Here is a 26,930-nt window from a genome sequence, read left to right as displayed (position 1 = left end):
ATGATAACCTTATTTTCCTCAAAAAAAAAAAAGATTCAGCCCTGGGTCACATTTTTTTACCAAAGTCCCACCAGCATACTTTTTTGTTAATGACTGTCTTTCCTCACTTAAGCTCTCTAGCACACAGAATCTTGTCTCCTGAGTAATGGTAAAGCATGCAGCACATGGGTGCTCTGTATGAGACTGTTTGCATGGTTATCACACACCACTTGAGGAGCATGGAACAATCACGGCAGAGTAATGTTGCCACCAATTCACTTGTTTAGAGGAGCTTGGAAATGTCACAACTTGTTACACAATGGTATCTTTAATATAGTCTGAGTCAGTCATAACTTTTGCCTTAGGCGCCTGAGAACTTCCGCGAACACTGGCAGCACAGAATTAATGATGCAGTTCAGTCTAGAAGTGGCTGCATTTCAATAGTGGGTAGAGTAAGCCTCACATATTGCCAACTAATCTTAAAGAAGTAAATGAATTAACTCGCATTTGTCAAATGCTTTGAGATCTTCCAAGGAAACAGTCCATAAAAGCACAACGTGTTATTAAATATTTCTGACAAAATATTTTTTTAATTCATCTCAGTCTTTGATTTTCTATTTGGGCTATTCTCACAACAGCCTTTTCCTTGCTTTTAGTGTAGGTAATGTGGGCTCACCCACACATGATTTCCAGAACCTTTATCAGTTTATCATCTTGTTGAGTCTATAGAGAATTATATCACTGCAAGTTACTGATAGTGTTCCAACTGTGGGTTCAGCTTTGTACAGGCTCTGATTAGTCAATATTCATATCATAAAGATTTCTCTTTTGATTGTAGTTTGATCAGCTGGCAGAGAAAGATAGAATTCGTGTCAGTTACATCAGATCTTTCCAAGAGACAGGTGCAGCCCCTCCAATAGCTTTGTGTCTAGGTAATATAATAGGCTGTCATGAACTGTTTTGATAGAAATATAAACGTCACCATAAAAAAAAAAATAGCCAAGCCAGGTTGGCTGATATACTCCAGAAACATGTCTAAACTGTGTGTTTAATCAAAAGGAAATCAGAAGATTTTTTGGATGAAAGGCACTCAGAAGATAATCGGAGATTTTACATGGGATGTCTATATTTTTATGGTTCAGAACCCAGCTATTAGAAAAATAAAAAAGTATAATCTAGGAACAGGATTCTGCACCTGTGTCATTTAGTTTACCTAAATTTTTCATTGTACTAACTTCACTGTACTAATTTGTACTGAAATCGATTAAACCATTGAATCATGTATTCCATCAGGTGGCATTCCAGGGGCATATATAAAGCACTTCAAGATTTTCTGTTGGGGTCTAAATTCCTAGCAGGATGTCATGGTTTAACCCCAGCTGGCAACTAAGCCCCATGCAGCTGCTCACTCACTGCCCCCGCAGTGGGATGGGGCAGAGGATTGGAAGGGTAAAAGTGAGAAAACTCTGGGTTGAGATGAAGACAGCTTAATAGGTAAAGCAAAAGCTGCGCATGCAAGCAAAGCAAACCAAGGAATTCATTCACTACTTCCCATGAGCAGGCAGGTGTTCAGCCATCTCCAGGAAAGCAGGGCTCCATCACGTGTAACGGTTACTTGGGAAGACAAATGCCATCACTCCCAATGTCTCCCCCTTCCTTCTTCTTCCCCCAGCTTTATATGCTGAGCATGATGTCATATGATGTGGAATATCCCTTCAGTCCGTTGGGGTCAGCTGTCCCGGCTGTGTCCCCTCCCAACTTCTTGTGCGCCCCCAGCCTGCTCGCTGGTGGGGTGGTGTGAGAAGCAGAAAAGGCCTTGACCTGTGTGAGCACTGCTCAGCGATAACAAAAACATCCCTGTGTTACCAACACTGTTTCCAGCACAAATCCAAAACATAGCCCCATACTAGCTACTATGAAGAAAATTAACTCTACCCCAGCCAAAACCAGCACACAGGAATTCCTCAGCAAAAATACAGGTTCAAAACGCACAATAAGACACAGGCTACCCTCTATCTCCTATGCAAAAATCCTCTATGTGTGTCACACGTTTTATATCAGGCTTAATGCCTTTAATATTTTTTCTTGTTTTGCTCTGCTGAAACCTATCTGCAACGACCAGCCTCGTCATTATTTTTAACTACAGACACATTCAAGTTCCATTACCATTTCATCCATTAAACTGGGTACTGAACAATAATTACCAGCCCTACAAAAAGATATTGCAACTAGTGGTACTGATGTGAATTAAGATGCATTTTCACGCTGTCCCAAACTGTGATTAGCTTTTCAGGGGTATCTTTTTTCTTTTCTCTTCCTTCTAATTCTCCTGGCTCTCCTCCCTTCTCCTCCTCTTCCCCCTTACGGTAGCGTTTTTCAAACAACTCAGCGTGGGTTTTACACCTTTTCTTACACCTTCAGAGCACAGCAATTTTTAAAACCGCACAGGGCATTACTTTTCGCCGCTTCTACCCTCTCTCACGTCGAAATGGCCATTCCCCCGTCCCGAAGATTCAGCTGACCAGCTCCTTGCCCTCTCCTCACTTCCCAGGAGGGTCTGGGTGAGCAGCAGCCTGGCGAGGGGTGTGCGCCTCAAGGCGCCCGCCATGGAGCCGCGCTGGGGAAGCGCGACGGCAGGCAGCCTGGATACGGCCCAGCCCGGGTACGGCCCAGCCCGGGTACGGCCCAGCCCGCTTTGCCCCGCCGATTTCGGACGAGCTGCCCAAATTCGGTGTCGCCTCACAGGCCGGCGGGCCCGGGGCGGAGAGGGGGCCGTGTGAGGGGCCGGGCACGCGGGCAGCCCTGACCGAAGGGGTGCGAAGTGGCGGCGGGGGGGGGTGGGGGTGGGGCGCGGAACAGGCGGCGCGGCCGTTGGCTCAAACCGCCCAGGCGCGCGGGGGCATCTCTAACGAACGCCGCGCGTGCCTGACCGCGGGGCGAGCCGCGGCGGGAGGTCCCGATCCGGGGGGGGGGCGCGGCGGGAGCGGCGCCGGCGGGGCGGGAACGGCGGCGGAAGCCCGCGAGGGGCGGGGGGAGGGGAGGGGTCGCGGCGGGGAAGGGGGTGGTGGTGGTTGCACCCAGGCGCGCGCGCGCAGGCGGGGCCGCGCGGCGGCGGCGGCAGCTGGGAGCCCGCCGGGGCACCGCGAGCCTCGGCCGCACCGCGCCGGCCATGGATCCCTTCCCAAAAGACGGCGAGAGCGCGGCGGCCGGCGAGCCCAGCCGGGGCGCTGCCCCCTCCAGCGGGGTGGTGGTGCAGGTCCGGGAGAAGAAGGGCCCCCTGCGCGCCGCCATCCCCTACATGCCGTTCCCCGTGGCTGTCATCTGCCTCTTCCTCAACACCTTCGTGCCGGGGCTGGGTAAGGAGCTCCACGGCCCCGGGCGCGGCGGGAGAGCGGTGACCGCCGCCGCCCAGCCGGGACGGGGATTCCGCGGACGGGGCTGCGGGGTTGCCGCTCTCCCCCACCTGCCGCTACTTTACCGGGGCGGGCGCGCTTCTGTGCGGGGCCGCCCGGAGAGACGGACCTCGCCGCGGCGGCAGCTTTCCCCGACGGCGCCGCGGGAAGGCAGGCAGGCAGGGAGGGAGGGAGGGAGGGAGCCCCTCCGCCCCGGCGGAAAGTTTGGCGGCGGGAACGGGGAGCGGTCGCTCCGCCGCGGGGCCCCCGGGGGAGCAGCCGCCCGTCTCTCAGGGCAGCGTCCCCGCACCGTGGAGGGGGCGCGGGCGGCGGGGGCTCCGCCGCGGCCGTCGCGCTTCCTGGGGGAGAAGCGGCGAGGGGCGCGGCGGGGCGAGCGGTTTTCCTCGGACGGCAGGCGGGGACCGGTGCCCGGGGCGCCCGGCAGCCCCCGCTGCGCGCCCGGCGGGGCTTCGCTGCGTGACTCAGCGAGGCAGAGGCCGGTCCCCGGCCTCGGGGGCTGAGCATCCCCGCGCGTTCCGACCCTTCCGTTCTCTTCAGGCGGGGCACGGCCCGACGCTGGGAATCGTGCGGTTTAGGGGAAGGGCTGCAGGTGTTGGGGCTCTTGGCGAAACTGTAATTTTAGTCAGAGGACCAAGATGCGGAGCGACCGCGTCGCTCACCAGCAAAGGCGAGCTTTCAGAGCTCATCTTCCCAAGTTTCCTAAGGACTCCCCTGAAAAATGTTGGTGCTGTTACCACTACTCTAAGGAACTGATGTCCAGAGAAACTGTGGGGATTTACTGTTTCTGGATACGAAGTCCCTAGTGAGTAACTCGGGTAATGCATCCCTAAGCTGTGGCTGTAATCCCTTCTGTATTTCCCCTTGCTCCTTTTTAATTAGGAAATGCTTGCTTGCTGCAACTGGAGACTAGGGTTTGAACGTTACAAAGGCACCTGGAACCCAAGGCTAAATACAAGTATTCTAGCTGCAAGCAAAACAATCACATTTAAAAAAAACCCAAGCAAACCAAAACCCATTAGTCCCTACCTTGAGTCTCTCATAGTCCATTCCTGGCCACCATTTCTGCTACTATGGCCACTGCAGAAGCCTTCCTTGTGGCATGGGACTATCTCCTAGTTTGCCCTGCTTTTAAAGAGCTACTACCCTGCCCTTAACTGCTTTATGTGTTTCAGGTGGCTTAATTCTTTAATGAATCTGAAATTCTTAAAGTTCTTCTGATTAAAGTATTACCTATGTCTGAGTGGTATACTGTGTGCAACATGTACAAGCCATTGCTATTCCAGTGTGTTTGCTCTGAACCTACGGATATATTCCAGAGGAAAACTTCCACCTTTTGAAATACCTCAGAGTTTTCCTGTGGAAAGAATGGCATTGGTATATGTGCTTCCAGATGTAATGCTGCGTGCTCAGGTGTGGTGTTCTCCCAGCCCTGGTGTGCAGCCACCTGAAGAACCTGGGGTGATGAATCAAACAGAAACTCTCTGGTTGAGTGCTTTCATGGGGTTTTAGGTTATTGTTATTTAGCGCTTAATTTCCCACCATCTTCAGAGAGAGGTGTTCAAAGCCAGAGCTTTCAAAGTGAATGTAGTTTTCCGTTGGTGGTGAAGACACTACATCTTCACTGTAGACATACAAGAAAAAAACTGACTCGCCATACCCTTTTTCTCATTTGAATGATCTTATACTTCATAGTGTGCTGTTTTTCACAGCACACTAGAAAACCCTCAGTGTTCTTCCATCATCTTAAGAGGGTAGATCCCCATAAGCTGTCCTCCTGCCAGAATTGGCTTGAGGTGTTATCTGCCCAGAGCTCTTCTCTGGCTGCTTGCTGCTGCAGGGCTGCTGGGGGTAGCCAGCGTTGTGCCTTCCCTCACACGGAAGTGGTCAGTGAGGAATGACAGCAGATAGTGTTTCCTTTCTAAAGGCAGGTGTATAGGGCTTCCCATCCCTCCTGGCTTGAAAGCTTGAGAGTTGAATTTGGACTTTGCAGCCATGTTGGTGGTGCTATCACCCACTGGCTGGACCAACCCAAAATTATTTTAATTCTGGTTTTGGTTTTTAACAGGTGGAGATTTTTTTTTAAACTTGTTTTCCATTTGATGCGCTGATTTCAGCGGTACTTTCTGTCTGTCTGTACCCCTGTTCCTCCTGATCTTCTGTTGCAAAAGTAGCAAAACAAATTACAAATTAAAAGAAATCCTTCTATGTGGCATTCTCACAGACTGGCAAAAAGCATTGTTTTGGAGATGCATCCCAAATTCTGTATGCAAAGCATAGCACTTAGGCCATACATAAATGAACCATTCTCTTAATGAAGCTGTTAATATCCTATGCATTTTGATAGAAAATTTACTCAGAGATAATATACACGACTAGAATATAGCTATTTACAATCTCAGCCATATCCTGTTGTATATCATGTAGCCCACGCACGAGGGGAAACAGGAGGAACACAAATCTACTGGCACAAATATTCAGGGTAAAAAGAGATCTTGTGTCTTTGTTGCACTTCAGCCATCTCAATGAGCTGAGCAAGACTTGTAAAATAAATAATATTTGCAGTGGTGTGAAGTATTCACATCTAGGATGTGAACCTGTTCCCAGTGAAATAAATGGCAGAATTCCCATCAGTTCCTGTAGTCCAGATTTATAACATGTTAAAATGATGTTTCACAGGCTTGCTGTATATTTTGCCTGCTTAGGTGGAGTGTGACTGTGTTTATGTGGTAATGGAAGTTCTCTATTTTTCAGTCCCTCAATTCATTCCTCATCTGTTTTGCACGTAGTTGTCATTCATGTGTAGACTCTGCAGTGCAATTGCAATAAAGGGTCAGAAGCCAGAAGGAATAGACAAGAAAATGGGCAACACCGAATAAATCAAGTGTTCCACTGCTTGGAGAGTGGTGCAGCTGAGGTGTTCACTAGTGCCCAGTACCTCAAACCAGTGATATCCAAATAGAACTTGCGCTCCAATGCAGGCTACCAAATACTCGGGCAGTCTCTCGGCATCTGAAAGCATCTACTTCTTTTAGTTAAATTATTTTTCCTATGTTATGGAAGTCACCTATGAGGGTGAAATCTGAGAATTTTAAATATCCAGTTTATTTTTCCTTTATGCTATTTATGTTTTGCAGTAGTTGGACAGAAGTAACTCTTTATAGTCAGTTTATTTTTTTCAGTTGGTTTATTTTCAGGGTTTTATGTAGTAACCCAGAACTGCAGGTTTTAAGATGCATTGTAAACTGGGTTTTAATTCCTCCTTGCATATACGTTACAAAAGACTCATAGGAAATTTTTCATACCCAGAGGATATGTTAACTTTTGCCTTGCCAAAACTTAAAATTCAGACCAAATACAACCACTAAAAGCTTGATTAGCCCATCTACTTGGAATCTGCTTTGCAGAACAGTCTTGAAATTACACACTGCTTCCATTCACTGTGATAGACGCAACAACTTGGAGACATCCTAGATCAGAATTTTCCGTGGTCTGATGCAGTCTTCCTCATCTGCATCTGATAGGGCTGCAGGGCCAAGCTGCAACGACGGTGTCCCTAGCTCAGGTTCATAAAAGGAGCAGATAGTATGAAAGGGAGAAGAGGGAGGTGGTGTTCTCAGCGAGTGCTGTAGCAAAAGCCATCGTGCCGTTGGCTACCAGCGTTCCAGCTCTGCCACAGGCACCCCTGCGCCTCAGACACTGTAACCTCTAGTTTGGCTTAGGGCCTCTGGAGCAGGCTCTGAGGCCTCGGGGCCAAATCATGCCGTGACGAGCTCTGGAGAATGGAAGGTGATGATACCAGCAGAGCTAAATGGTGGTGTATCCTCTCTTTCTCAGTTCCCGCAGGATTGAGCAGTGTGCACCTCCAGCCAGTACGTGCTGCAGATGGCAACTGAGAGAAGGGGCTGGCCATGCCCTTTAGCTGGCAGACTGTGTTCTCTTGGAGCTGCCGTGTGCCAGTCAGCGTGGGAGAAGATCTGGCTCCTTGTCATTCCCTGAGCTGATACATGGGAATCTTGCCCTCCTTCCTACCTGTTTTTCCTTCCCTCGACATCACGTGTGTGGGAGGGGGGAAACGAAGGGGGAAATGTGAGGAGTGGAATTATCTGAAAGTATGAGGTATCTCCAAGATTAATCCCTCCTGTCAGGAAGGGGGAGGACTTTTGGATCACAGCCTGAATTATACATGTATACTATTTTTATGCAGGGAGTAATTCAAATACGTGTGAAAATTATGTTAGTGCAAGATAGGAGAGCAGCCACCCATAAGCCATGAAATAGCCGGTGGAGGAGATCATGAGTGACAGCCTCTCACATACAGCTAGAGAAAGAAGGGATGATTCCCAGCCCGCTGAACTTTTTTCTTCTGCAGTGTACAGCTCTCCTGTCTGGGTGTGTCAGCTCCGTATCATGAGTCCGCTGCCATCTGTTTCTTCTGTTTCAGTCTTGACAGAGGTCAAGGGCTAGACCTTCAGCTAGGTAAATACAGCTTTAATGCTCGATTTATAGAAGGCAGGCATCTGCAGAAGGCTCTCATTAGAAGCCACGGCTCTCTTCAGCAGAATGAGCTCTCCAAAGAGCTGAATAGAAGTACAGACCACAACACTCAGGAAAGTTGCAGGGATGAGATCTGCATAAAATTATCAATACCCATTTTATTTTTGTTGTTGGAATGGTAAATAGATGCCTCAGGCAAACATCCATCGCCTTCATTATTGAAACAAAGAATTTAAAGGAAAAAACTCATTTGCTTATCTACAGTAGGACAAATATTGCAGAAAAGAAATTGGGGCTTTCAAACATCTGTGCATTAAAATCTCAAACTTGCTTTGGCATTTATGATCCTTTTTAATTTTTTTTTCTTATGGACATGCAAATCAATCAATCTGGGTGATTTACAAGCTCATTTGTGGAAAACAAAGGTTTTTCAAAGTGTTTGTATGAATTTTTGAACTTTACTACTGGAATTCTTTAGCTAATGTTGCCTTTCAGCCTGTGATGTATAGACCACTAGTAGTCTGCAGAAACAAGCTATTTGTTCATGAGAGCATAATTAAACAAAGCAAACCTATTGTCAGTACACTTGACTGTTGGGTTTTGTATTTTCCACTGAAAAGATCAAGAAGTTTTTCATGGTAATTTCTTCATCTGCTTGTGCAAGGTGGGAAAGGAGAGCTGTGATAAAATGTGTGTGTCCAGTGTACTGCTCCATTGCTGGTAGCAGTGGTATCAGCTGTGCTGTAGATATTCCTCATGGTGAGGTAAAGTTGGGCACAAGAACAACTGAATCTGCAGGTTTCTCCTTCTGCAGGTCCTGTTCTTGTCGGTATGGAGAAGGCCATCAATTTCCTGCTTTTTTTTAAAAAAACAGATTTAAGTGAGAAATAGAAGTGTGTTATATAACTAACTTGGCTGATCATATTGAACAGTCACTCAACGATCTTGCCAGCACTGGGTAGTCTGGAATATTTTTGTGCCATGAAATGTCTGGACGATCTAGAATGACAAACAAGCTTGGAAAACTCGAAACTGATTCGCAGATAATTTGTGATCAGAATAAATGCCAAATTATTTCAAGTTTACAGCTCCTTGGTTGAGAGAACTCCAGCCTATGTGTCTGATCAGTAAAAGAACAACAGGGTTTTATCTCTGCTGAGGGATCTGGCATGGTCCCTCTGTTTTAATCCAGTGTCCAATGGCACACCCTGCTGTATTTTAGGAAGAAAGCTGCTTTTTTGCTTTGTGGCTGTATTTTATTAGCCCATACTTGCCTGAATACTTAATATAGTCGTCGTCTTCCTCCCTTTCCTGTGTTTTACATTGGATCCCTTTCTTGAGTTTATCTTCTTAGCCATAATATCACATATATACGTGCCTTCTCATTCATCATCCTCCTGTGGCCCTTGCTTTACAAATGCAGTTATGGGCATATAGAGCAAAAGCACAACAATGCCTTGTTCTTGACTACAGTCTCTCTCACAGTCCAAACATTTAGTATTGGTTATGTCCTTTGGTCAGTTTTTGCTCTTCACTCATAGTTGGTAAAAGTCAGCTGTTGAGCTCTACTTGCATTTTTAATGACTTTTTGGTTCATTTCACTGTCAAGCTGTGCACTAACCTAGTGCTGCTGCTTTTGAATTGCTGTCAGTGCCAGACCAACTTAAAAGCAAACAAGTTTTTCTCCCCTCCCTCATGCCTTCTGTTTCCATCAAAATAGAAGACAAAAGAAACGGCCAGTGACGTTTTTGTTCACTGCTGTTGTTGAATTAGTTCTATGGAGTTATGAATGACTTAACCAACACGTAAGGATACAGGGTTTGCTCAGCATCTTGCAGTCTTGTTTGTCATTTAATACAATTTGGACAGATGTACTTGAAGATTAAGAGTGAAGGTGGGAGCAGACAGCAGAGAAGAGCTGTTAAATGGCCAAGTAAACCAACTGAATTTTAAGGAGTCTGGAAAGCTGTTCCAGACGAAGGGTGTGACGTGGAGAAAAATAGAGAATCAAGCCCAGAAGGAGAAAAGTGCATTCACAGAGATTTGGTGAGAAGGCCAAAGAACTGGAACTTCTTGCAGTAAGAGAGGAAAGGAGTGAAAGGATTTGAAGACGGAAGTAACTGGGATGAGGAGGGTGCTTTTGACAGGTGAATTTTGGCTAGTCTGGATTGCAGGATGGAGGTGAATTGATCTCCTGCTCTGAATCAATGGGTGTCAGAGCGATTTACAAACTATGATAAAATACCATTGCCTGCAGCAGTTCACTGCCATTTTATCTGTTCCACCATCAAAAGATCATAAAGAGTTTGTGGAACTGTTCAGGATAGTCAAGGGAGGAGTGGAAAGCAGAAACCAGGTTCCTCAGGCTCCTTCTTACCCATCAAATCGCATGCAGCACCCTGTACACAAACACACCCGTAGGTGGCAGCAGCTGGCATAAAGCAGAAAGGTGAATTTTAGAATCTGTATACAATTTCGAATTTTGTGGAGAAGTGATTGAATGGTAAAGGGATTCTAAAATAGTCCCTAAGCTAATAATAGGGCCTGGGGTTTGCAATGGATTTATGAAAACTTTCATTCAGAGGTAACCTGGAAAGGAGAAAAGGAAAAGACCTTTCTTTTCTTATTTTCTATGAGATGTAAAGTCAATCTGACATATGACATTCATTCTTCTGTCTTTGGACTTGTCTTCATTTAAGAACTTTACAACTTTAAACAGTTGCAGCACTACAGTGGATGTATAGGGACTCGGTTGTAGCACTGTGCAAAGATGCTGGTCAGTAAAGATAGAACAGAATAGACTATTTCAGTTGGAAGGGACTTACAATGACCATCTAGTCCAACTGCCTGACCAATTCAGGGCTGACCAAAAGTTAAAGTACGTTATTAAGGGCATTGTCCAAATGCCTCTTAAACACTGACAGGCTTGGGGCATCGACCACCTCTCTAGGAAGCAAGTTCCAGTGTTTGACCACCCTCTCGGTAAAGAAATGTTTCTTAATGGCCAGTCTGAACCTCCCCTGGCACAGCTTTGAACCATTCCCACATGTCCTATCACTGGATACCAGGGAGAAGAGATCAGCACCTCCCTCTCCACTTAACTCTCAGGAAGCTGTAGAAAGCAATGAGGTCACCCCTCAGCCTCCTTTTCTCTAAACTAGACAAACCCAGAGTCCTCAGCCACTCCTTAATAGGACATGCCTTCCAGCCCATATCTGGAAGAATGTAAACCAGTTTAGAGTGTTGTACCTATGTCCAGTAGTTGGGATTTTGCTAGTATGAAGGTTCTGACATCTGGCAAACCTTAATGGCAATTAAAAACATTATCTGTACCTTACACAACTTCTGCGGGAAGTTACTCCGGCAGCAAGGGAAGCAGAAGGGAATGCCCACATCTGCTGCAGCTACTCCAGTTCACAGTTCAACATTTTATTGGAAACTGCAGTTAGAGCTCATTTGCCTCTCAGATGCCGGTCTGTGGACTGGAGCATTTGTGGTGTGATGCTCATGTAAGGAAGCTGGTGTGGCGGCAGTATTCCTTAGCAAAGAGCTGGAGCCAGCATCACATGGCAACCTTAGACATCATTGAATACAAGTCAGACCCAGGACATGACATCAGCATGGGCCTAGCCTCACACATGAAAGAAAAGTTTGCATTGACTGAGCTTGCTTAGAGATTCCAGGAATGTGAAAGCTGGGTTTCCCTGGTTCTACTGAAGATTGGGAGCTTTTTCCTTAAGTGAAGGAGTTAATCCCTCTTCCTCTTCCCACTCTTCCCAGGGTTTTTGAGTGTTTATGTCAACTAGGAGCCCAGAAATGAAAATATTGCAAGAGCTTGAGAAAAACCACCCGCCATTCTACCTAGTTATATTTCACTTGTTGATTTCTGATGATGTAAGTTTCCTAGGTTTCATTGTGTGTAGAGTCAAGGAAAAAATAAGTAGACAGAACTTGAATATTTGATTTAAAATTTCTAATTTCTACAGATTGTTTTCTCTCTATCTTACCACGTAGAAGCTGCTCTCACCCTCCTTCCTCCAGCAATGTAGTCCATATTATAAAGGCAGTTCAAAGCTCAGTTTTTCCGTTCCGAGGGAGTTAGAGGCCAAACAGTTTCTCCCTAACTACTTAACAGCCCCTCAAAAGGCCTAGCAACGCAATCGTGACTCTCACAATATTTGGTGTTTCCTTAGAACCCTGTCCCTTGAGGCTCCCGATTAGATGAGAATCTCTGCTTTCAAGAAAAGAAAAAAATGTAACTCATGGCTTTGGAGCAGGATTTGAAGAAACGATCCTGTGTCAAAGAAGGGGGGAGAATGAATTTTTTTTTTTTTTTTTTTTTTTAATTCTCAGTTTTGGAGAACCTGATTCATGATTTTTTCAGTCCTGAAGGGTGGCAATATTATGCTGAGCTTTTAAATTAAAAAAGTAGATATATTGCTAACTAATTCACAACTCTGCCAGACTAGACAAAACCATGGACACTCATGTCTTTGAGCATATCATCATGAAATATCCAGACTAGTAAATATAAATGAGATGATTGATGAAAGCTGATTGGTAATACACTAACTTACATTAACTTAAGTTCCAGTATAAGCATACCCAAAGGATATGTCCAGAGTGGATCATGGTCAAATTTTGCTAGAGGAAATAGTGAATACGATCAATAGAGGAACTCTTGGAAACATAATCGTGTTCACTGCAGGGGTTTGACCTGTACTGCATTTCTAACTTCAGTAACAACGCTTAGACAAGGAACTGTGCAGGGGACTAAGGCTGTCATCTTTGGAATATGAATTTAAACATATCACAGATCATTATCCAGCATCTCACCAGCTTGTCATTTATCTAGGCTGAGCTCTCAGCTTGCCACAAACATTGATGAATGTCTGCACAAAACTTATAAACGCTCTGAGTTTGTGGATAATCATTTTGTTTCAGTTATAATGCAAGCAAGTTTGTAAAGAAAACAAAGGCTAAATGGTTAAATTAATCTTGAGATTGTGTTGCAAAAAAATTCAGTTGAACCAAATAAAAATGTTTTTAAAAAGTGTTGTACGTTTTTAGCTATGTGTTATAAGCACTTAAAGAACTGAGATTTTAGTGGAGATTAATAAACTAAATTATAATGAGCCATCATTACAAGCTTACTATGTTAAAAAGTTGAGTCATTTTACAAAGTATGAATCATAATGCTTATATGAAAATATTTTACCTGAAATAAAAGATGCCAAATGATCACATTAGTATAGCACTGTCCAGCTGAAACAATTTTACTGTGTTAAGTTTAAAATACATATTTATTTGTATGCATATATCTATTAGATATGCCAATGTGATGACATGAGATCTTGGGTTTAAATGATTTCTTCCTTATGTAGGTAGGAAACCATTTGTTGTATCTGTTTAAGTGCATTCATAAAAGAATGGATCTTAGATTTCATAAATGGATTTTGTTAATTTGCTATTTTTAAAATACTTGCAAGACCTCTTCTGTTGCCATGACAATTTGATTTCCATAAACATGATTTTTGTGTGTGTGAATATCCAACATTGTATTTGCTATGTTGTGTTGGGGAAAGGAGATGGCAACTTGACACCACAGAAATCACTATGCGGAGGGGCCCATATAGTCAGACCTTTTTCACGGACAGTGGTCAGGACTAGGTTCTTTGTAGTAGGATAAAATAAGCTCTTGGGTCAAGATGTATGTATTTGTATTCCCTGTAAATGAAAAGGTTTGGTTTTTTTTTTTTTGCATGTCTTCTTGCAAACACTGTGTTGGAGTCCGGAAGCTTTAAGTTTCCTTTCCACTGAAAATTGGTTCCAAGAATCTGAAGACTAAATTCTAGCTAAAAGTACTTCTGGATCTCCTTGGGTCTACATACAGAAAGCAGCTGTGAGGACATACAACTCTTGTTGCCCTGCATCCCACTCTGGAGTTCTGTCCTAGTGGAGGGGTTCACAAAGGATTTAGGACTGTGAGAAAGGACTGGTCACAAATTGAGACATTTGTGAGGTGTAGCCAGAAGAAAATCCCTTTCTAGCTGTGGGATTGGCATGGTTCCCCATACCTTCCTTCTGTCTGTTATCGAGTAATCTGTTGAAAGAGTAGGTACATTGGTTGTGATGTAGTTAGAGAATTTAGTTAGTGTGATTCTCTGGATTGGGCCATTATCTCTCTTGATCTATTTGTGAAAGCATTGCCAAATCTTCCTGTCTGTATTGCAAGGATGATACTGTTTTTTACTGCATGTCTCTGTTCTTTAGCTCTGCACCTGACAAACTGATCAACAGAAGAGAAAGTTGAGCAGGGGTTTTAGAAAACAAATCCTAAATTTTTTTAAAAACAATATTTTAGACTCAGCATCACGAGTTGTTTTTTTTTTTTTTCCTCCTACTGAAATTTCATTGCAGCTACAGAGAGCTGGTGGGATGGTTCCTTGTCTCATGTAAAAGAGAACAGAGCACAGGAACTACAATCATTGGCAATTGTGAGTACAAAAATGCTCTCTTGTTTTCTCTTTTAAAAGCCAGAGGGTAATTTTATACATTGACTTGCACCTGAGTGCTTATTTCGTTCAGCTCTCTGCTCCTCCCACACATCCCACAAAAGCAACATTGAAATAGATTCTCCTGGCACTCCTTTGAAGCTGACTCCCTGAGGTGATCTAACTTTTATCTTATTTACATTGGTCAGCTGTACGCAGTGACCTGATTTTTGTGCCTTGAGAGCTAGCTCCTTACATCGTATACTGTCACAGAAGGCTCGTGTTCTTTACACCCACGCTGCAGAGGTGTAGATAGCTGCACAAGTGCAAGGCAGAGCTTGAAGCAAGCCATGAGTGTGGATAGAAGAATGGGCAGGACTCTGTCCAGCCATCAGCCATTCTGTGTCACCAACCCATCTTGATCCAAATAACTCTTTACGCACAAGGGTGCCAACATGCAAATTCTCATTTCCATCAGTTAAGCCTTAGTATTCCCACTTTGGATGGTAAATTCAAGGCAGCATAGTTAAAGGTAGGATCTGTCTCCTTGTGCTGTGTGCAGCTGATACTTAGAAGAAATCTGTGGTGGAGCCAGGAATGGAATTTAGACCAAGCATTAGTTCCCAGGAACCACCCTTGCTCAGCAATTACACAGTGAATCCTTCTTTTACTGAAGTTGTGATGACTAAATGGTAACAGTCCACCCTTAGTATTATCAACACAAGGAAGGAAAGATTTTTCTTCTGTGTATAAGCTAAAATATGGTATACAAATATGGTAATATATGGTGCAATTGAAAATCTGGCCCATGTGCAAATATGTTATACTCTCACATCAGTGCTTTCAATCCACTAGATGTTCTTTCAGTGCTCATTTACTCTCTGTGCCAAGGCAGAACTAGACAGAGAGGATGTCCACTTTCTAGTTGCTCTGTGGACTCCAGGTCACATTGTTTGGAGCAACAAACAGTCATTTGAACCAGTGCAAAATAGGTACAAAATGTGCCCATTTCAAGCTAAACCCAGTTGGCAGAACTGAGAATCCACAACATGCAGAGCAATGTGGTGTTGAGCCTCTAGAACGAGTTTGCCTCACCACTGCTCATCATTTTTGCTGCTGCGTATAACATTGAGCTGGCCCCTTGAGGTTGCTCCTATGAATAAGTATTACTCACTGGCAAGAAGAGTTGCAGAACTGAGCTCTTACATTGCACTTAAAACCAGAGACAGTGCTTCCTAAGTTGCAGTAATAAGTAGGACACCCATTGGGAACTGTATTTCCCCAATTAGCCAGCAATCGAAGGTAAAAATCTGAGGCTGCTGCATCACAAAACTTATTCTACTTTCTCCCTTACAAACACGGTTTTGTTTTAAATATTTATGACACTTCATCATATACTAGTAAATGTTCTTTAGTATATTTTGTAAAAGGAATGATACCTAAATGACATGAGACCTTATTCTAGTGACTGTGATTTAAGTCTTTCCACTTAAGTCCACTATTTACTGGTATGAGAAGTACTGAGTAGGTAGTCAAGCAGGGTTTTACAGCATTACTATTTCAGTAGCATTGCGAAGTGCAGACTACACTTAAGTCCTGTTATGATACAGAAATATGAAGGAAGAGTTGTGTCACATACTTAGACTGCAGTCTGAATGGAAAAGTCAGAGGAAATAACCTGCTGAAGATTGTCCAGGAGGATGGTGGCAGAACTGGCAAGAGAATCTAAATGGACTTCTTGCAATTCAGTGCCTCGAATCACACAGCCATACTTTAGTTTCCATTAACGTCTTCCAAGGAAACTGTTTTTAATGAACCACCTCCATCCCTCCTGGACTTTGTGTTCATCAGGAATCAAGGTGGTTGTCTGTGCCATGCATTAGTGAAAACGCAATAGGAAGGATGGACAAGGCAGTTTGTAGTTCAGATGTGGTGGTTACTTCCTCACGTGATCCTATGATCTGCTTTATGCCTGTGAAAGCTACACACTATCTCGTACACACAAGGGGGACTTCAGCATGTTTTGGTTAGTACATGGCTAAAAACCCAAAACCAAAACCAAAAGCCAAGCAACACAGATGCACCCTAGAGTTGCCATTTGCAAGAACACTGATTTGTGCTGTGCTTTGTAGTTTATTAACAGACGTTTGCAGTAAGTAGTGTCCACTCTATTCCTTCTTGTTTACACAATTGTGTGCAAAATTGGGCCTTACTGTGACCCTAAAATGTATTATTTTAAAATATATTATTTATACAGCTATGTAGGTGACCACGGCACTGTACAGACAATGGAAAAAGAATGGGTCCTCTCCCAGAAGGTTGTGATAGAAATGTAACCCCAAGAGTCAGATCAGAGTTAAAAGAAATCTTAATAAAAACACACAATACAGAGTAATGAAAAGAAAAATATTTCCTTGAGTTGTATGTTTAAAGGCAGAGTTTTAAAGGCACAGTTGGGACTTGTTTCTTAGCAACAGGGCTCATCTGAGCCATGCAAACACTGTCACGTTGGAAAAAGATACCCTCAAGAAGAAAGGCAATATGAAAGGAGCTAGAAACATCAAATTTAGATGTCTTCCTGCTGTTGCAGGAGCATTTCATCAGCATTGCAAACCCTTCAGGCAACGACCAAGGTCATTTTGATAAACTGTAATGATCAGAACAAAGAACTCATCTTTACTTCTCTTTCTCAACAGGGAAGAATGGCAAAAATAACATTTAAAAATGTGTGTATTGGTATTACAGGGATACTATAAACCATAGTTTAGGTCCCATCTTCCCTCTCCATCCATAATAACATGGCTGTATTCTACACTGAGGGCATAGGAGTCCTGCAGAATGAAATCCTTGCTCTGCTGTACCTCATTAGGGTATCCAGTACTAGATGTTTCAGAGGAAGATCTGTAATGAACAGAGTTGAATGCAGTAACCTGCCTGTAGCAAAAGCCCATCCTAAAGTAGTTGATTAGCGAGCTGATACACCAAAACAGGAGATAATTTTTATTAGTATTATTTAGTCAAAATAACTTAATGGCAAATGTTCTTTTTATTGGACGTATTAGATGGGATTCATCTAGCTGTGCATCTGAGTTGGTTGCCGTTATAATCTGTGGGGAGGAATTAGGCACTACTAGCATGTGACTCATGTCTTCTCTAAAATAGGTTAAGTGAATCACACCCTCTGGGGGCCTCTGTGTCTTTTTTTTTTTTTTTTTTTTTTTTTTTTTTTTTTTTACTGCAAAGGGTAACTGGCTCAAATCAAGACACCTCCCTTGCAGATATCTGAAGTTAGGTCAGATGAAAGCTACCCATTAACTGGTTAGCAAAATAAGGCATTTACTTTAATAGTTTCAAAATACATCATGCATTGTCCGCATAGCTTTCTGGATCTTGTCTTGTCCTTAGAAGAACTTGTAAGTAGGTCTGACCTCTACGCTGTTTCCTAATGCATATACGTCTACCATGGCTCATGTAATTTGTATATTTTTGAAGCTTAGACCTCCTATCTTTCTCAAGAGTCCTCAACATAAAAGCCTTTAATTTCTGTAATTACTATCATTTCCCTTCCCTGTAGACCTTTGCTAGCTCTTTTCCAAAGTGTATGTGTATTGGGTGTTGGTGGCAAGGTTTTGGCAGCAGAGCACTGCAGGAAAGAGGGGACACATCTGTGGGAACAGCTGAAAGAGACATCCATGGAGAGCCCATGCTGGAACAGATATTCCTGATAGGAACTGCAACTTGTGGAGAGTGCATGCTAGAGCAGATTTGTCCCAAAGGACTGCAGCCCATGGAACAATCAACACCAGACCAGGGGAAAAGCATCAGGAGGAAGGAGTGGCAGAGAGGAACTGCTCTGAACTGACCACACCCACCCCACCCCCCATTTGTCCTGCACTGCTCAGAGCAGGGCAGAGATAGAGGAATCAGGAATGAAAGAGTAAAGTTGAACCTGGGGGCAGGGGGAAGATAAGGGGAGGAAGTGGTATTTTAATTCTTCTGTTTCTCACTATCCAAACCTATTTTAATTGGCAATAAATTGATTTTCCCCAAGTCCAGTCTGTTTTGCCTTTGACTGTAATTGGTAAGTGATCTTGCTGTCTTTATCTCAGCCCACAAACTTCTTCGTCTTATTTTCTCCCTATGTCCTGTGGAGGGGTGTGAGAGAGCAGCTGGGTGGGTGTCTGGCAGCCAGCCAAGGTCAACCCGGCACAGCACGTCACTGATTTCTGTAATGCCATTATAACCTCTTCCATAGCACCCCTCTTCTAGTACAGTCTAAAATCTTGTTAGCTTTGCTGACTCTGGAACACCTTGAGCACATGTTGTCACTACACTCTTCATGGTGATATTTAGATCCCTCCCTTGAAAGATGGGCTAGATGTTCAAAATGTTCTTCCTTTATGCATTATCTATGGTATAGAAAGTATCAGAGAGGTCCTTGCATGCTCCATATCAGTAGCTTTGAGAGCTGCTATATTTATTAACGGGGCTGACAGATGAGCTCAGATGAATCTTGGGAACTAGCTACTGCCTCTCCTCGCTTCACCCCAGCCAACCAGGATGACGCCTGGCAGTAATCTCCAGTTGTGATGACTAACGTAGAAAGGTTTCCCTTCTCAGTCATCTTCTGACTTCTGGGGCATTGACAATTCCATCAGAAACTTGATTGTGGCAGCTTAAGCAGTTACAGCTGAAGTAACAGTGCCTGTTCCATGCCCTAGCTGGAGATACACCACCTCACAGCAAGAGACAGCAGATGAAAACATCTATTAGTACCTCAGTGCAAAGCCATGGTTAAAGTAAGCTAAGTTTAAGCTTAGGGAAGCTTTAGTAAGACTTTGCACTGAATCTTCTGTGGCAGAGATCCATGTTCCCCTCTGTTGACTCTGATACAGGCTTATACTAAAAAGATTGATTGCCTGGCAGCTGGTCCTCTTCAGCCTGTAAGTCCTCAGTTATAGTTGCACAGCATAAGCAGTTGATAGTACGGTGTTGGACCAGTTCTGCTCTCCTCAAGCCATAAAAAACACAGACTATCATTAGCACTGCTTAAACAGGAAGAAACATTAACTATTTCCTATAGGAAATATGAATTATTTCCTAACACAGGAAAGAGACTTCAGACAAACATTCTTCAATACCTTGTAGTATCTTCATTTTCTGGTACATATTTATAATCCTCATCTGTATGTTTCACTTTCCAAAACCTTGGAGGGCAGTGAGGCTCAACTAGGAAAGCCAGAATTTGATGGAGTAACCTGACGGCTCTTTCACTATGGCCTCAGGCATGATTTAGCCTGAAATTCCTTGATTTCAGTGGGAATTAGGTGCCTAAGTGTCTTCAAAAGTCCATGCTTTAGCTTCTCTGCCTTCCTTCTTTTGTTCTTCAACAGAAGGAAGAGAATGATAGCATACGTAATTACTCAGACATGCACTGGGCTATCATTAGTACTTATGACATGCTAAGATAAAGAGAACTAGATGAAGTGCTGCTGTTGGTCAGTATGGACATTAGGAGAGAAGTAACAGTATGTTCAGAATAGAATAAGTAGAAAAATATATGCAGTATTATTTGCATATGTTAAAAAATATTGATGGATTATAAATAGTTTGGGGCCAGACATTTGAGAAAGATAAGAACTATGTGCATGCTCTCTCCCTGCTGAGCAGTTCAGCTCAGCTGTTAATCTTCACTAACTGGAAATGAAAAGCTCTTTTCCAATAGACTTGTATTGCCTTAATCCCAGATCTAGAAATGTGATGTTTCACATGGATCACGTGCATGGTGTAGACTCTGCCTGTCTTGCGTCACTTGCCATTCTGTTAGCAATGATGGGACTGAACTTTCCCACAGCACCAGACAGACATGACAGCAAATGCACCAGCACCTTCTCCTGATACTCCTTTCTTCCTTAAGGCATTCTGTGATTTAGGGACTTCCTAACCCACAAGTTGTAATTGCATCCCTGTATTGTAATAGCCTTTGACTAACCTTTCTTTTATGTGTATTTTGATCAGTATTAGTTCAGTTAATAGCGAGGGGAGTTGATGACACCATCTTGCTCCATACAGTCCTCTTTCTACTCTCATCCCACCCAAATCTAGTCTTGCTTTCTGTCAGATGGGCAAAAAGAAGAGCTAGTTCCACATGATCCATAGCTACTAGCACATGCATTGGCTTGAAACCCCCTGCTGCCAAGCCATGCCATCTCTCAGGTGAAGGTGAGACATGGAAAGTCTGGTGGGTTTGTGCAAAGTTCATTCCAGTTTCCAAACATTCAGCTAAAAGACCAAACAATCCTGATGGCAGCTCATGTCTGCTTAGTTCCCTCCAAGAGCTGAGACTGGGAAGCTTTAGCGGTGATACTCATTCCACCTCTGCAGGAACAGGCTGGTTTTGAGGCTCTTCTTGAAAAGGGAAGGGTGATCTCAGTGTTGGGCCCAAATCACTTGGCTCTTCTGCAACAGTTGAGAAGAGTACAGAGCAAGTTGCAATGTTGAATGCAAAGATTTCTAAAGAAGAGTCCTAGGCTGCCTCTAGTTTCTTGCAGGGGAATACAGTGGGAATTGCCAGGGGAGCTCTGTGGCCTTGAGCTCACTCAGTGCTTAGTGATCCTTCACAAATCGTGCATTTAGGCTAGTTTGCTCCACCTACACACCAGGCCTACCCATGATTCTGATTTTGCTCAGACCAGATGAAAGCACACAGTACTTCTACTGCGTGCAGAAATTCCTTTTCTACATGAGGAGTATTTTCTGGGTGAGAACTAAGGCAGTCTGCGCAACTCTTAGGAACTTCTCATGAAGGAGTTTGATCCTGTATTGGGTTTGCGTGGCAAGGTTTTGGTAGCAGGGGAGCTACAGGGGTGGCTTCTGTGAGAAACTGCTGGAAGCTTCCTCTATGTCTGATAGAGCCAATACCAGACAGCTCCCAAGATGGATCCAGTGATCTCTCCCTGTCCTTATCTTGACCTATGAGCCTTTCATGATATTTTCTCCTGCCTGTCCAGCTGAGGAGAGTGACAGAGCAGCTTTTGGTGGGCACCTGGCATCCAGCCAGGATCAACCCGACACAGACCTGTGGATCTTGAACCTAAATTTCCCTTCTCTCCTGCTGTCCTGTGTGCCAACTTGCTATTCCTTTCCCTGTAAGGAGCTGCCATAATTCAGCAGTCCCGTTTGTAGAGCACAGTGTAATCATTACAGACTTGAGATCCTACAGTAGGCCTGCCTGCTTAGATTATTGCACTGTCCTACTTGCCCTAGTATCCGAGATAGAGGCACGTGGTTTGCTGTGGATGGCTCCAACATCCCAGAGCATTGGTGGTCCAGTTCCAATCTGTTTCCAAGGAAAGTTTAACAAGATGCAGCTGCTTTGTGGTGTGGTCCTAATGCATTGACGTCTTTGGATTTTGCATGGAAGACATTTTTCTCTAGAAAATACTAATTGTAAAATTTAAGGTAATTTTTCATGACTGCATCTGGTTAAACAAATGTTCCTTTGAATGACAATAACAGGCTTCTGCTATGAGATTTACTGTGCTACGCAGAACAGCTAAAAATACATGCTTATTTTGTTGCAGGCACAATAAAAAGATGGCAGAATAGCTCTAATGTGTCAGATTGTTGCTTTTGTACAATACTGTACTAGAAATCTTATTTTGTAAAATATGACGGAAGAAAAATGCTACATTTCAATCACTAAAATGAAAGAAAAATAAATTATTTAGCGAGAAATGTGGGGTTATTTAATGCTTAAATGTAGGAAGGTATAATGACTGTAGAAATACACTTTGGGCACCTGTAGGGATTAGCATTGAAGAGTAAGGAATTCCTAAGCAGGAAGAGAACATCATGGTATATAGCAGTGTATCAATGGCCCACTCTTTCAGAGAGCACACAGTAGCCCAGGGAGGAAAAAAGCACGGACTCACTACAGTTTGTGTTAGTGAACAGTTGTCTTTCTGCCACTACTTACTGACTTCAGGCAGGAGAAAGTATAGCCTTCTGTCATTTTGGTGGTTAGAACTGCAGATTTCTACATATGTAAGAAAAGTACCTGACCTATTACTTTGTCTTAAAAAATAAAATAAAAAAAAAAGAAAAGGAAAAAAAAAAATCACAGAACTGTGATTTAACCGATATAGCTTTTGTAAATTCCTAATATGGATGGGGACATTTGTTGACTACAGAAATAAACTGTTGCAACAAGTTACCTTGTGTCACACAGGAACTATAACAGATTACCAATTCAAGGGCAGGCGTTTTGTGTTGCAGGGTATATATAAATGATAACAGCAACAGATGTTCATCAGCTCCAAACGTAAACTCTTAGAGTAGAAAGCATTTGATATGGTGTGTGAAGAACTATGGCTGGAGAGTAGGCTATAGTGATTGAAACTAATGTAAGAAAAGAAGAACATTGAACTTGTTGATGCGAGAGAGAAAAAGGAACAGTATTTTAGGTGACCTGATTGCATGGGAAAAGGAGAGGGAGGAACCAAATACTTAATTCTCCTCTTTTTCTCTTCACTTGCAAGCCTGATTGATGGGAAGGTGGTTGGTGGTGTCATCAGTGAGAAACATTCACCACACAGGGAAATGGAGTTTGACTTTGCCATCGTCAAGTTAATACAAGAGGACGTTCAAGCAGAGATACCAGAAAGACTGGGCAGGATGTGGGAGACGTGTCCTAAAGAGATACAGGATTTTGAGTCACTAGCATAGAGATGGCACATGAAGCTTGTGGTGTGGATGAAGTTTAAAGAAGGCATGGCATGGAGGGAACAGAAAACAGGGGGAAGGGAATTGCAGAGGCTCAGTCTGTGCCTCTGTGAAATAGGAAGAGAAAGATGGTAATGTAGACTGAGAGATGTCAAGGATGCAGTAGGAGAAAGGCAGGCAGCTAGTAAGATGTCAAAGAGCAGAGAACCCCTAATGTACTCTGGAGCTAGGAACCAGAAATACTGCAGATGGACCAGAGGTCCTGACACTCACCCAAACTCTTTGCAGACCTTAGTGAGAATGGTTTCAGCAGAGGGTATGGAAGCCTCATTTATAAAAGAGGAGAAAATTGAGGTAACATTGCAACATTTACAAGGCAACGGGAGGGAGGGAGGAAGGTGGTTAGGGTAGTTGGAGAGACAAATGGAGCTGCATGACTGACAACTCTGCTGAGGCAGGAGACTGACAAGAAGCCTTTGTCTGTATTGGGGTAAAGTGTAGTTCTCACCTTGGTTTCAGCTGTGCAATACCATAAACTGAATTCACATTGTAGTGAGAATGCTGATACAGTGAATCCAGGCCAGAAGTGGGCTTAAACCAAAATCAGCTATTAGAAACTGCAGAGTTAAAGCAGCTGGATAACTAGTCTCCCAGCTGTACAGCTTCTGGGCACACAAGGTGAGCCTGGAGAGCCTGCCAGGATCACCAGGCACCATGGTTCTGCTCAGCTAGGGAGCAAGGAGAGCAACACCAGCTGCTGTACAGAGCAGAGCCTGTTTCTCGTACTGCACAACAGACTTGCTAAAAAGTTAGGAATGTGTGTGTATGCATATAGGATCAATTTTCTACAATTTCTAATTCTGCTCAAATTTCATGGATGCATATTTATTTATGTTAGCCCTGTTCAAGTTCCTGTTTGGATTTGATTCATCAGCCTCAAAGCAGTAAGCATATAATGTTTGCCATGGCCCGTTACTATTATTTGAAAGAACTGTATTTCTGCTATTTGCACTTCTGAATTGCTGCCAAGATCAGGTTAGGCCTGATGAGCCAAATTAATCCCCAGTGTAACTCTGTGGCAGTCAATGGATTTATGTCACAGATGAATCTGGGCCCAATATAGATGTATTTTTTGGCAGTAGGAAAAGAACACCGACATAGGAATGAGTAAGGGTTAGATGGATGGTCCCTCAGCTGAGCCTGCCCTTTCAAGTGTTTTCCCTCTACATCCACCCCTTCTTTCCAAGGAGATGCATTCCTCTGCTTTCCCTGCTGCTTGCTCTGGAGTCCTCAACTAGGGGAGCCATGTGAGGTGCAAGTGGCAGTCCTTGGTGGGTTGGAGGATATGGATCTTTTTGAGCTGCTGCAGAGACCTGCAGGCTCTTGAGAGAGACACGACATGACACCAGTACCCAAAAAGGTATGGCAGGAGTAGCTTTGGGGATATTCAAGAACTGCAGTGTGAGCTCTTTGGGACAGGGAGAATCTTCTGGGGTTCATACATTGCCTACCACAAGGAGGTCCTGGCCCTGGCCGGCACACAAGTAGCAAATGTGAATTCTGTTTGCTCTGCAGGACGGGTACCACCACCACCACCACCCCCACCCCAAAATACAGCCCTGTTTAGAAAACTCTATGGAAAACTAGTTAAGAACTGACCATAGCGAATTCCAGTTTGTAAACTGCAGGACATGCAGAAGCAGAGAAACATCTTTGTTTAGGTTGTGAAGTCTTGTGTTGCAATGTCAGTGCTGGTGCCCTGTCCCCAGCCTGATGACTTCTCAGTAAGGCAGGAAAGGACATTTAAAAGTCTGAATCTCATCTCAGCTACACCCTTTAACATTTAGATAAGTGCTTCCAGCAGTCTTGCATAGGAGAGTTGAGCCATTTTACTGTTGTCCCTAAACTTATTGCAACCTATTCAGCATGAGAATTCTAAAGAAGAATGACAGGTAGGATGAAACTGTGATAATTTCCAGCTTCTCTTTGTATAACACTTTTCCCAGTACATCTCACTCCATATAAATCTTCTCTAACCTCTGAAGAATGGTGTCCTTGAATCATTGTATAACAGAGGTATTACTTTCCATATTTTACTTGGAATAATTGCATGCTATATTGTGATGCTGGGAACTCAGTTCTTTGTGATATCTACAAACAAATGCATATGCATTTTTATCTAATGCTGACCAGTAGCTAGATGGCAGATATTGGAAATTATTTGGTAAAGGGAAAATCTGTCCTGTAACAGAAATAAGTGTAAATTGGTTGCTATTTCCTGCAAATTGGGAATGCAAGAACTCCTAGAGTGTGCAGGGAACATTCAGATGAAAAGACCACATGTAAAATCCCACAAGCACACTTACATGGCTGTGCAGAGGCCCCAGCCTTGCTGGACACATCTTGGCTGGCCAAGAGGCATTAACTGTTTGTGGATAACCTGGCTCCTGAACAGGACCCAGTATTCATCTATGTTTCTGGCCTGCTCAACTAAGCTGTGGTGTTTCCTTTAGCTTTGCTTTCAGACAAAAGAGGACTAGACCCTGCAGAAATTATGATTTTATCCAAGTTAATATTTCTTCTACTTTTAAAGAAAGACCACACTTCTATATAAAGCGCTATTTCGCCTTAGTACAAAGGCATATCCCCTCAGAGGCTGGCTGAGCCTTTTGATACGAGCATGCACACGCTCAGAGGGGCAATGTCAAAGGGGAGTGGTCGGTTGACTTGAAGTTCACCTGTTTTGGTATGAGCAACAACTTAACAAGCATGCTTTCTGTTTGGGTGTACTGATTGCTATAAGAGTAATTGCACCTGATGTTTAAGAACCAGAACAGCTTTTCAAACGTAAATTGAAAAATCACAAAGTGCTCTACATCTGAGAGCTGTTAGTCATGTAATGGCAAGAGGACACAGCTCTGGGAAAAGAAACTGAGATAAATCAGCTAAGCCTTGCATGGAGTAAAGTTACTGAAATATTATAGAATAGCTGAGGTTGGAAGAGACTTCTGGAGGTCATCTAGTCCTTTCTGCAGGTGGGTTAAACTAGAGCAGGTTGCTCAGGTCCTTGTTCAGAATATCACAGGATACCTGCTCATGCAGATACAGTGCAGTAGCATCTGTAATCTCCACATTTTCTCCATCCTAGTAAGAAATCTTCCTTTTAGAAAACTATGCTAGCTGTGCTGAATTAATTTGTCTTGGCTGGTGCTCATATTCACAGAATCTGTAAAGCCCATGGGTCACTCCAGCCTGCTCCATTTATGGAGCCTGTACTGGGGTGATGTCAGGTATAACGTACCACAGCTCATTTCTCCACTGCCAGCAAAGACTTGCTTTTGTTGGCCTGCCTGGGGCCTTTCCATGGGCAGCTGAAAAGGCTCTTGAAGACTCCAGATCCTCTCCCCATCTTTGCCTGGAGGAGAAAGACTGTAGACAGCCAGTCACTTGGGCTGTGCACTTCACCTCTACAATTGCAGCACCTGCCCTTCTCACCAAAAAGAGTGTGGGTTGGCTGCAGTCCAGCTCTGTGTGAATCCTTGTCCTCCTCATCCCACACCGCTCTTCTACAGAATTGGTTGTGTTTGAATCTGTTTTCATCTAAGGAAGAACACTATTCTTTTGTGAATGGCTTTTGTGAAAACTGTCCTATAAAAGCAAGACCTGGTCATTATTTGACTTACAGTAGTACTGAACAGAACAGTGATACAGTCCCACAGGTTAAGTGCATGAGAGATGGTAATTTCCTGGGACAAGGACTATCCAAATGGAAGAGACACTTGAAAGTAGTAGTGTCAACATCTTAGTTGTGTTGCTCCAGCACTAC

The 26,930-nt window shown here is 43.7% G+C and overlaps 1 protein-coding gene across 2 annotated transcripts in view; it reads left to right on the top strand.

Moving 5' to 3' along the window:
* The first annotated feature begins 3,148 nt into the window (after positions 1–3,148).
* The window catches only part of STUM (stum, mechanosensory transduction mediator homolog), a 43,560-nt gene continuing 19,778 nt past the window's right edge, over positions 3,149–26,930 (top strand). For both annotated transcript variants that reach the window (XM_075708307.1, XM_075708308.1), the window contains exon 1: positions 3,149–3,335. In XM_075708307.1, coding sequence (XP_075564422.1) covers positions 3,149–3,335 — 187 coding nt within the window. The remainder of the gene's footprint in view (positions 3,336–26,930) is intronic.

Source organism: Pelecanus crispus, chromosome 3 (assembly GCF_030463565.1).
Source record: "Pelecanus crispus isolate bPelCri1 chromosome 3, bPelCri1.pri, whole genome shotgun sequence".
Classification (NCBI taxonomy): domain Eukaryota; kingdom Metazoa; phylum Chordata; class Aves; order Pelecaniformes; family Pelecanidae; genus Pelecanus; species Pelecanus crispus.
The sequence above is the reverse complement of the archived record's forward strand: the minus strand, read 5'-3'. Positions and strand labels throughout refer to the sequence as shown.